General features: G+C 29.6%; 1 protein-coding gene across 5 annotated transcripts in view; it reads left to right on the forward strand.

Moving 5' to 3' along the window:
• Positions 1-12,181, forward strand: part of LOC116772324 (rab11 family-interacting protein 4) — a 50,079-nt gene that overhangs the window by 12,201 nt on the left and 25,697 nt on the right. For 2 of the 5 annotated variants that reach the window (XM_032664464.2, XM_032664465.2), the window contains exons 2-5: positions 9,174-9,268; positions 9,576-9,691; positions 10,898-10,981; positions 11,176-11,220. In XM_032664464.2, coding sequence (XP_032520355.2) covers positions 9,174-9,268; positions 9,576-9,691; positions 10,898-10,981; positions 11,176-11,220 — 340 coding nt within the window. Of the gene's footprint in view, positions 1-4,124; positions 4,168-8,201; positions 8,365-9,173; positions 9,269-9,575; positions 9,692-10,897; positions 10,982-11,175; positions 11,221-12,181 lie in introns of those variants that run through there. The other 3 variants (XM_032664468.2, XM_032664467.2, XM_032664466.2) reach the window with 3 other exon arrangements.

The raw sequence follows: 12,181 nt of genomic DNA on the forward strand, positions 1-12,181 counted from the left end.
TAAAATGTAGGATCAATATTATAAGGAAGACACGTCTGTGTTGCGAAATAAATTAATTTTACTATATTGAATCTTATAGTCGTTATCTACAATTTCAATATAATAAGGGCTGAAATAAAAATACTATATTATGGGAAGACTTAAAACAAGTAATGATATCCTAAATATTTCTATTTGTAGTAAAAGATAATAATCTGATCATCAGGGTTTTGATGCTCACTGCTGAGCAAAAGCCTCTTCATGGAGAAGGTTAGCGCATTAACACCACCTTTGCTCAACGTGGATTGACGATTACAAGCTTATAATATAAATTATGAGTCCGGGTTTCCTCACGATGTTGTGAGTTTTCCTCCACCGCCTGTCCGTGGTGTATAAATACTGTAAGACAGTACGTATAACTCGGAAATAATCACATTGGTACTTGCCAGGTTTCGGATCCATACCCTCATGCATGAGAGGCAAGCCTTTAACTTCTACGCCACCACGATTCATAACATATAGTAACGTAATAAAATAATATATATGGTACTTACCATATATATCACCTTAGAGAGACTTAGAACTATAATTTCGAAGTATTTATTAATGAAAAACGGAATACTTTCTGTTTAGTTTGACGATAAAAACTCGTTGTAAAGGTATCCTTGATATATGTAATTCGTATAGATTAAATCGTATTAAGAATCTAAGTGGGACAAAATATACCTTTATTGTGATAAAAAAAATTATTATATAACTATTCTTGGATTAAGATGAAGAATTTCTAGCGTTGCTTGTAAGATAGTCGACGCATATAAATTAAATTCCATTTTTTTAATTTTTTTTTCTATATAACTCGTTTCATATGTGTTTATGTAATGAAATGTCCTTTATAAATACATGTGAGTAATATATGATCTGCTAGGATATCTTATGTACTCTAAACTTACATAAACATTAAAAGTTTCTCCATTCAAAGAGGTTCAATGAGAACTAAGTCTCGGGGTCATTCGGAAACCGGTACTAAGCCATGACTAATCACACGAAACGTCATCCACGCCGACTCTAGCATAGTGAGAAGTGACAATAACGTTTTTTATGCATAATAATTATAAATGTTAGTCACAGTAAACACACAGAGACGCACACACACTAATAAATATTTTTTTCATATATAAGTAGTACTTATTAAGTAGTGTATACAATGATATTACGAGTAGAAAGACTGTGCAAAATATGTTTATATAAAAAAGGTTGTTCCGAAAGCGTATAGTTTAATTTATTGAATAATTTGTCAGATCCAGTTAGCTATTTATTATGAGGGTACAAATATAATAACATTATTTATATACATATATAAGTTATAATCATCCCCCTCAGTTTTAGGTTCGCAATCGGATAAAACGAAATTTAATTTGATTAATACCAATGTTTTTGTCGGTACCACAATTTGTTTTGACTATCACAATTTAAAATACTTTAAAACATAATTAAAACAGAAAGTACTGACATATTAATGTGTATAATTTGTTATAATTTCAGTATTCTTAGTCCTACTTTCTATCGCCTACTAAGTACGTAGCTTTCCGCGTTTCCCACTCAGTAACTGCCATAGTTCTATAAAGTGCGAGGATTTATGAATGAAAAACTATTAACTCTCCGTATTGTAGTGTGCTGCCAACCTGGAGTAAGCATAAAAAATAGCCATATTTTAAGTTTGATAAGTAACTTATCTGAGGGCTTATAAAGTAGGTATTTATTTGCAGTGCTTGGTACAGATTTGTGGCAATATTCCATCCCGTCAAATCTATGAGTGAAGACATAGTTCATAACTAGTCTTTCTATGCCAAGTTCACAACAATGGACTGTATGATAAAAGCGAATTTTCATGGCTGCAATCCGAGCTCTGTAAATTTGTCATAGGTTTTAATATTAGAAGTCGTCTTGTCTACAAAGTCATGTGTTTTAAATAAGTTTAATTCGCTAATCATAATAACCACGATATCTCAAAATATAATTATATATAATACTTTCAGTCTCTTGATTAGTAAGTTTATATTTAAAGTATTACTTTTGCTTATTGTTAACTAAACAAAATGCGATGTAACAAAAGCAGGTTGAGCAGGCTGTGAATCAGAGCGGTCACTATCCGGTCATCTGACCAGTAGCTGTGTAACATAATAGCGCACGACGGTGTCCGTTGCGCGTTTTAACCGACTGCGAAAGATGACGTTCTGTGTTTGATAAGTATTGGTGTGTCCCACTTTTCTCAAAAACTCATTGCTATTGTCTACTTAAAAAGTATATCGGGGGTAGAAAATGCATTAGTAATAAATAGATTGAGAAGTAATCATTATATTTTTTTATAATTATACTTATTATTATTGTTATTACTCAATTTGAAATCCAATATTACGGTGTTTGTAAAGTCATTCGATTGATGAAGAGAGATTTGTAGTTTCTCTTGGTCCACTCTTTCCCTATCACTCAATAAGTTATAAATAAAACTAAAATTGTCATAAGTAAATTAAAACGGAATGCAAATTGTTTAGTTATTACTTCTTATACATTTATTTTTACATATATTTATAATTTCTATATATATTTGAACTGCATAGGTTTCTCTGGAACTTTCTCAGTATGATACTGAGGTTGAGTTAAATATCGCTGGGCTATAAACCCTCAGTATCACAAGAGCCAAACGAAATCGCGTTAGTTTCAAAACTTATAAGATTAGGCAAACAGTTTTTAAAACGGGGATCGCGAATTCCGAGTAGATTTTGAGTGTCACAAAACTTCTAATCTAATACTTTCGCGAGTATTCATTTAAATCAAACTAATATTTTCGGTTATTTTTAAAAACTACACACTCCCGATGTTACGATAACTTTGCTCAAGGATCACGGTTGCTCCATTAATAATATATAAAATACAAAACATAAGCTCGAGGCATATATTTTTTTAAACTTAACTAACACGTCTAAGATGAACTGAATTATATACATTGATTTATTAAAGTTTCTTGGGATATCATACAATATTTGAATTCAATATTTCACGCGGCAAATGTCTTATTCGTTACGCTTTAACCTATGGTTACGTTATGATGGGTTTGACTAAGAAAATTTCCACGATGACATTTCAAAAGACAAGGGTTTTTAATACCACCGTAAAATACACATGACCGCACGTAAAATCATAGCTAATTCCTTGTATATATTAACTTTGTCATTAAATAACTTTATATTTAGTTATACTGCCTAAATAACCTTCTCTGCTACCTTCATCGTGATCTACAATTTAATCGATTTTTATTTGGCATTATTTATTAAAACTGGTGTTTGTTCTTGACTAATAAAAAAAAAAATGTTACATTTTAAAAATAGTTTGTACGTTTAATACTTTCTCGCTATAAAAAACTTAGATAACATCCGTTAGGTTTTCCGTTGAAAAGTACACAATAAAGGATATCCTTTATAGTCATGTACATTGGTGTTAATAAAAAATATACTATATTCACTTGTAACACGATCTTAATATAAAACCTTCTTTTTATAAAAATGAACGTTACAATACCTCACGGCCACGTTATTGATAAATAAAAAATAATAGAAAATAATAGAAGTCCGTGTCTTACGGGTTGTCGCTTGGATCAGAATTGACGCTAGACTAACGTGGGTAGCATTTAATAAAATAATGTTTATATATAAATATTATATTTTAAACTAAATTAAATTTAATTCAGCTTTGAATAATTTATATTGTAGAAGATATTAACTAAACATTGAACAAAACTCGAATACTAAAATAATACATATAATAAGATATAATCTTAAATCGATAGTGAGATAAAAAATAACTTTCTGCACGATTTCATCTCATTACATAATCCGTGTCGGGCGTGACTAAAAACGAATCTTTTTAAAAATCGGCGAAATCATCCGTTGGTTACCGATTTACAATATAAATACGCTTTGAGAGTGGTATATAATGCGATGTTTAATTACTGTCTTCATAGTAATAAGATATATGGCACACAAAACCGTTATTACGATTCTTATACGATCCGAGACGGATTCCGCGAGGTCGCTCTCTTTGAAAGTAACAGATAATAATTAATTAACCGATTATTTTTATTGTTACAGATTATACAAGTCCAACGATTTTAATAAAGCGCAATTTGATCAGGTAAATATTAATTTATTTCTAATTTATTTTAAATTTTTGTTATTCTTAAAGAAAAACTAACAATTTTTCTCTTTTTAGTAAGACACATATTTAAATGGCCTCAATATTGTTTATAATAAAGTATTTGTCAAACGTTAACTTTTAATTTCGTTGTTAATTTAGTTTTAGTAGTTAATTTTTATTAAGAGAAAATAACACATGTTTTATACAAATCATTCTCACGAAAAGTGTATGTCTAGATATAGCTATATTGTAGGTTTTGTCTCATCCAGAGATAATTTTAATGATTCCGATCCATCCGTGAATACGGTCACTGTACAGTCCACAGTTCACACCAATCGAAACTTCACATTGAAAATTAAAATATAAATCAAAATACTCATAAGTAACTTGTTATCCTACTAACAAGTTAATTCCGAAAATTAAGTTATAATTTAAAAAGCGATAACTTTCTCCTGATGTTAAACTATTTTGCAATTGTAATCTCATCATAAAATTTGTTTTTCCGTAATGTTCCATTATCTGTCCATTAAAATTCAGTAATGTACTGTTTTGCTCTACTTTCCATGTAAGCCGTGTAGTGAATGTCTGTTGGTGAATGCTTTTATTTCGATACAATGTCCATTACTTTCCCACGGAAGTTCTAACTGATAAGATTTTTTCCTATTTGATTATTAACATCTCACAATCTTTATCAACAGCATTCATAAAATCTCTCTTGGTTATTGCAAATATCTGACTTAGGACACGATAGCTTGATTCGTAAAGAAACTGAAACGAGATATTCTTGAGGTCGTAGATTCGTATCCCGCTCGTGTCGATTAATTTTTTATTCTCTAAGTTCTATTTGAATTTTTCTTCCAAATATATTAGCTTATAAGGGAAATCACACACTATTCAGCTTTATAGAATTATATAAAATTCTGGTCCATAATTAACTCAAATTTAGTTCATTTCTCTGTTTCTCGAAATTCCTCATTTGATAAAAGGTATTAATTATACGTGATTAAAATTTATTTTTCATTAACAGCGTTAGTAAGAAACAAACATTTTCAATAGTACCAAATAATGTTTGCTAAGAAATTTATTATAATAAGAAAAACCTTGATAACTCATTTTATGAGATCAGACATCGCCGAACATATACGAGTCTCGTATAAGTACGCTTGCATACAGAGGATTAAAAGTTTTAATATTTACTAATATATATACTAATATATATATTTACTAATATTTAAATATTCGCATATTGCTCTATTCATGTACATTATTGAATGGGTAACGGTAAACGATGCGTTTGCTAAGAATATAGTTAGTTATTGATTATTCACTAAGTAAATTTTTAACTCCTTAAGATCTCATATATGATTACTATCCACCAACATGAGCATATGAGTGTTTGCTCATCAATTACCAATAGCACCTAAAGTAAAACCAGTTCTTAAACAATACGAATACACTAATATAGTAAAAAATTGTTAATAATAATTTAATATAATCACAAAATTGTGAACAAATTAGAGCTCTTGCATAAGACGAGGTCGATGACTCTGTCTCAATGAAACCGATTGCTGAAAACATTTTCTTCTGTTCCATTAAAATATTTTTATTTTTTTTATATTAATATAATTTTTCATTGCTTTGCAACTATCAAATTATGAATACGTAAGTACAAGGCTATTTAAAGTTAGTGAATGTATTGCAGAAACGTAGTCCTAAAATATTTTATTATATTTATGCGACATTTTTAATTCACTATTGTAACTTGTACTAACATCTCTGGATGTAATATACATGACCGACATGCTTTTTGTTTATCTGAGACCCTATATAATTTTATTCTGAATTTCATCAACGTAGGCTCAGCGTTCTCGCTAGTACCATAGCTATAACAACCTACTGAGGTTTTTTATACTGATAAATACTAATAATACAAATGTTATTGTGGGTAATATTAGAAAATGTAACACTTATATCAACATAACTTAGCGTTAAAATTAGGCTTTATAACAATTAATTGTCGTAACTTTATGACGTTTTAAAACATCTCCGATCTAACTTTACAAAGTTAAAAATTATATTCCAAAGCGAATATAAAATTGCATCAAATAAGAATTCTGAAATCAATTTCTATTTTAATATTTATTCGTCGCCGATTGAGTTATATCGGTAAAATCTGTTTTAATTGAGTAAAAAAGCGTTAAACGATTTTCTGCTCCGTAGTTATTTTTTTAAGAACAGTTTTTTATGTTTATCAATGTTACCGTTAATATTGGTTGCATAAGCCGCGGTGCAGGGCTGCAGTTGACGGCGGTCCGCGCTCGGCGGCGGCCATTGCAACTTTACGAAAAAAACTAGTGCTGTGTTAATAATGTTGGCAACATTAAGTGATTTTTTTTTTATTTCCATAAATGGTCTTTATGTTTCCAGCCAGTATTATACAGAAAGTTTTCTAATAGTTTTGTAATGAGTGCATATTTTATTGACCGGCGTATTACTTGTTTTTCTGCTTCTGTATGTCATAGTGAAATCATCGTTTTCTAAATAACCTAAGTAATATCTGATGAGTGAAAGCTTTATAATGTATCTTCTTACGTTATCAGCACAATTTCCTTTTATAAATATAAATTAGTTTTAATACTGGCAGGTAATGATAGTGTAATCTTTATTTGTCGTTGTTCTGTTTCCATATTATATCTAAGTGTGTTAACATAAAGTTTTCATATTTTTTTTATTTTTTAAAATAGGTTTTAGAGGTTTCTTTTTGACACTCGACGTCAATATTAACGTGCTAGATCTTCTGATTGTCTAATATAAATTTACTAAATATGCTCGGTTTTATAAATGTTTTAGACAATTCTTTTAATAATTATCAGTTCAACTCAAAATATTTCTTAAACTATCTCGAAAATACAAAAAGATAAAATAATATAGAAAAATAAAATATTTTCAATAGTTTTTTTATAGATTGGTAAAAATGTATTTTCATAGGAATTCAAAAAGTCTTAAAGGATGTATTATCGATATTTTACGTAAGTTGAGGATAACGCAACGTCGGTATTTTAACACACTATAATTAAATACGGACCACAAGTGCTATGAACATGTTTCGAAACGGTCTACCTGCTTACAACGATACTTTTAAACCAACAGCTCGATATAACCGCACTATTAGTGCTCACGTTAAGACAGATCAATGTGTGAATTTTAAAAAATTATTTTATTTTATAAATTTTAGAGTACTAAAAAAATTCTTTATAATCAGTAAAAAAAAACAAATGATTTCTTTTTTTTATAAGTTTACGTTCCAAGTTCAATTTAAACGTCTCATACATATAAAAGTAACATCGACAATTATTAATGCCGTTTTAAATTAAAGTGCAAACCGATTTAATAGGAGTTAATCAGTGCGATAAGTAACATGCCGATGAAGAGAGCGGAAAAAAAAACAATGCAAACGTTTGACAAGTAAAGACGAATTTGACAGAAATGTTGCATTCGTTGTGAAAGTGAATTCGTTTATAAGAACCTCAGCTGATTTATCACGCACGGGTTACAATATAACGCTTTTATCGAATTAAAATAACCGACGAAGCCGAAACAAAAATCTACCGAAAAAGAAAATGTTATTTATTTTTTTTATTTAGATCTTTTGGTAATAATTTTAACAGCTAAGGAGTTTTAATAGGAAATTAAAAGAAAAAACTTTTTGTGTAATCTGATGATTTCAAATTAAAAGACCTTTCATAATATTTATATTTCAATTATATAGAAATGTGGGTTTAAACGAAGTGCAATCTCAACATACGATCGAGATAACAACCGACATCTGCTGAGCGATAAAGAATTATTTTCGCGATTATAACATGAGTGTAACTAAAAACTATCGGCATTCATAGTTCATGCTGATTAAAACATGTGATTGGAAACAATTAAATAACCTATACTAGATCTGAACTAGTTCGATTTTTAAACGGATCAAAAATATATCATAAAAAAGTTTGTAAACAAAGAGGTTTTATATTAACAATAGAACTAAATGTCACCGAATGTTGCCGTTATTGTCGGATGTGGTAGTGGTGTTCAAGAGTGATGTTTTGGATGTGGTCGGTTTATTGGAGTCGTGGTGGCGAGCTCTGCTGCTGCTCGCTAGGCTCTTCCTCTGCTGCTGCAGGCTGCTGAACCAGGTCATATATGGTGGGCATTACGTTTAAAAAGATATTTCTTTATGCCAAAGAGACGTTTAAGAGATTTTAACGACAAGGAGTTTGGTACGAATGATATATTTATAGGAATTTACTGATCTGACCATGACGTCTTTGGTTTTTCATTTCGTATAAATAAGAAAGATTACAGTAGAGTATAAATCAGAATACCCCGTAATTAAAAAATACAGTAAAAAAATACATGTAAAAGATTAAAAAATAACCAAAAATACACATCACTACAATTGACAACTTCGTTTCCGCGTGTCAATGTGAACAAAAAGGTTCTAACGCAACTGAAAATAAAAGTGATAAATAAAATAAATATTACACATGATAAAAAAATAATCTTAATTGGAATGGCAATTATTTGTTAAGCGACTGTTCCGATTACAATAACACATAACAACGGTGCAGTGATTGCGATAGAAGTATCTTATCGGTCACCTGATAAGACTTTTAATCGTTCATAAATTACGAAAAAAAAATAACACAATTAATGTGCTGCAAAATTTTTGCTGTTTCCAAAACTTTGGGTCGTTGCCTTTCCTTTTTAAAAAATCTAAAAATTTATTCCCATCTCATAATAAAAACAAGCATCAATTTTTCATAGAAGATAATCATTTATCTAGAAAGGTATTAAATATTTTAAATTAACATACAACAATATCTGTATATAAGAAATTAATATCATCACAATAAAAGGTGGAAACAACAGAACCTCATCATAAAATAAAGTTGGAAACAATAGTTTATTGTATAATGCCAATGTGATTTATATAAGAACTTTTTTTTTTCCAGAGTTAAAGGTGCCTGAGGTCATGATGGCGCCCAGTGTGTTCCAGAGAACCAAATCGCCGCGGTCCTCGCCAGGGAATATACCTAGGAAACTACAGGTATTTACAAAAAATATAATTTAGTATTAAATAACTGCATAATTTGTTTTCCTTTTCCACAGCAATATGCTAGACTCTTATCAACAAATGCCTATTACAAGTCATGTTCTTAATTTAAAAATTTCTAAAAAAAATATATCCATATATATTTTATATAAAATAATAACTTTATATATTGATCGTGATAGAAAATATAAATTCTTTTTTTATCGTATTATATTTAAAATAACGTACTGTATGTGTACAATAGTATTGAAATTTAGTTGATTCCAATTTTAAAATGTCATGACGTCATCAATACTTCCAGAACGGTACAGCATCGGTTCAGTCGACCGCGGACTCTAGCCCCGGGAACTCGATCTCCGACGCTGAGAACTATGAATGTTATGGTGAAGCTGATGGGGAAGCCGCGCCCGCTGCCACGTTAGTATATATATATATAATTATATAATTTGAATTCTCATAAAAAATAGTTAGTTTTTTATCATGATGTAGATACGAAAAACTTACAGTAAAACAGTATCTTACAGTAAAATATTATACGAAAAACATATCTTACTGGTGTGTCATATTTAAGGGTCTTATTTAGTTGTGTTTCATAGTTTTAACAATAAATTTTAGTTCAATATTAACTAACGATATAGGAACATTGTTTCGTACAACCAACATCTCGTCGTATCAAGCAGTTGTTGCTTAGTATCTTGTCGATGTAATACCTCTTAATCGTACTAGAATATCCGAAAGTATCTTAGATAATATATTTATGTCAACTTATCTTAGTTCGAAAGTATCCCATTGTATCTTTTGACAATTTTTTTTTTATAATAATATGAAAGAAACATAATATATATATATAAATATAAAATATTTTCTTAGCATCCAGCTATATAATATATACTATAACTAATTATTATATGACGGTATAGACAGCTATGTTGTGCTTTTAAAAATATATATACATATTTCTTTGAGTTATAGTTTAAAGTTGTACTTAGACTATTTTGAACCGGTTATAAATAAAGGCTAGACATTGCGACATTTTTTCCATAAACAAAGATCCATCGTTATGAGTTTTATCCGTAATTTATTTACCGACGAACATTAAGTACAGAGTTTTTCAATGGTTAACTTCTACTGATTAATATGAAAGATTCGGCTATCGAAGGCCTTAGTACTGGTTGTTACCTGATCAGGTAGATGTACGAATTGTTTGCAGTACAATAAATATGACAAAGGCACCGTAATGAATCTGTTTTTTACGTAACACTGAAGTTATGATGACAAAAAAATAAAATATAAGCTCCGTGATAAATATTTAGAAAGTGACGATAATGTTAGCGTCCAAACAGATACGGATTTGTTCGGCCTTAAGAGCAGACATTTTAACATCTAATAACAATGTAACTATCAACAGGCTGCCAATATTTTTTTTATATACGCACTAAAAAAAATGTACACACACGTATGCATTAACGTTTATTATGAATTATATGACAGAGTGAATTATGTATTCGCGAATTCCCTAATACATAACGATAAATTTAAAAAATCCACCTATTAATTAAGAATATACCTAATATCCATTAAAATAAAGTCCGGATTGCGTTACGAATATTTTTAATATAACAGGTTGGAAAACGGCCACAGGAGTCCCGGGAATCAATTGAACAGACATTCATGGACCAGGACCAGTCTAAGACGGACCCCACCAAGGTAAGACCATTATGTAATATTTATTATTTATTTATATATATCAAGTAAAACGTTAATTTCTTTCACCACATTTTTTGCTGTCATTTAATAGTTATCTTATTGTCTATTGTTTAGTAACGCTAGTTTTATTACCGTAAGTTGTGACGCTTAAAGTTTTCGCATCCTTATCGCTTATATTTCGTCGTTTTCCTTAGTCACCAAGAGAATCTGCCGCATCGAAGGTGGGGTTCGATGAGACAGTGAGTATATATTTTCTATTTTATATTATTAATTATTAACAAAACAGCTTGATTTATGTTTTATATACGTGATCGTGTTCTACGGAACCTATAATATATTTAACGTGACCGACGAAACGCTTATATGATTGTCGAATACAGAACCTATTCCCTTGAAGTCGGTTGAATGTGTTATCCTAATAAAAATAGTCAGATTTAATTGACGTTTCATATATAACAGCATATGTCATATGTTTTCATTAACAACGACATTGACCTCTAATATCGACCTCTGACATTAAGAATTAATATAACGTATTTCTAGTTTGACCTCCTCCGGTTATTTCACAGCTTGAAAACAACGTCACATAGTTCAATGACCTAACAAAAATTAAATCAATCATGCCAATTAATCTATTTCTACTTAATAATTATAAAAAGTACATGTGATTGCTTAATTCATAACACGTTCCAGAAAAAGTTCTGAATCATTATAACTATTAATTGTTTTATGTAAAAGGAGTTAAATTCTTCTCATTGGTTAACTTTATAATATTCATACGGAACTAACTATATTGAGATTAAAGATGCTATGCTACGGTACCCAAAAAAAACCTTATTAAATTTCGTATATCCATTATACAAGCCTATTAAAGCGGATCAAGCTAAATAGGTATTCTCTAAATCCTCAAGTAACAAAAATAATTATCAAACCGTCCTTACATTTTTATTTTAATAGTTCTATATATAATATATACTTTTAATTTTTTTTTATAACCGCAGCTATGTAATGAAATTATATTGTTTACTAATCTTTTGATTTCTCTAAATGTCTCTCGACCAAAGTTATGTCAATCAATTTTAGACTTCTATTACGGTAGCGTCTGAGATTTAAACTTTTTTTCTATTTGCAAGACTATTGTCGGTCTAATAATAACGTACCTCTACGTATTAAGCAAAATTAATTCAGAATGTACCGAAC

Source organism: Danaus plexippus, chromosome 12, assembly GCF_018135715.1.
Source record: "Danaus plexippus chromosome 12, MEX_DaPlex, whole genome shotgun sequence".
Classification (NCBI taxonomy): domain Eukaryota; kingdom Metazoa; phylum Arthropoda; class Insecta; order Lepidoptera; family Nymphalidae; genus Danaus; species Danaus plexippus.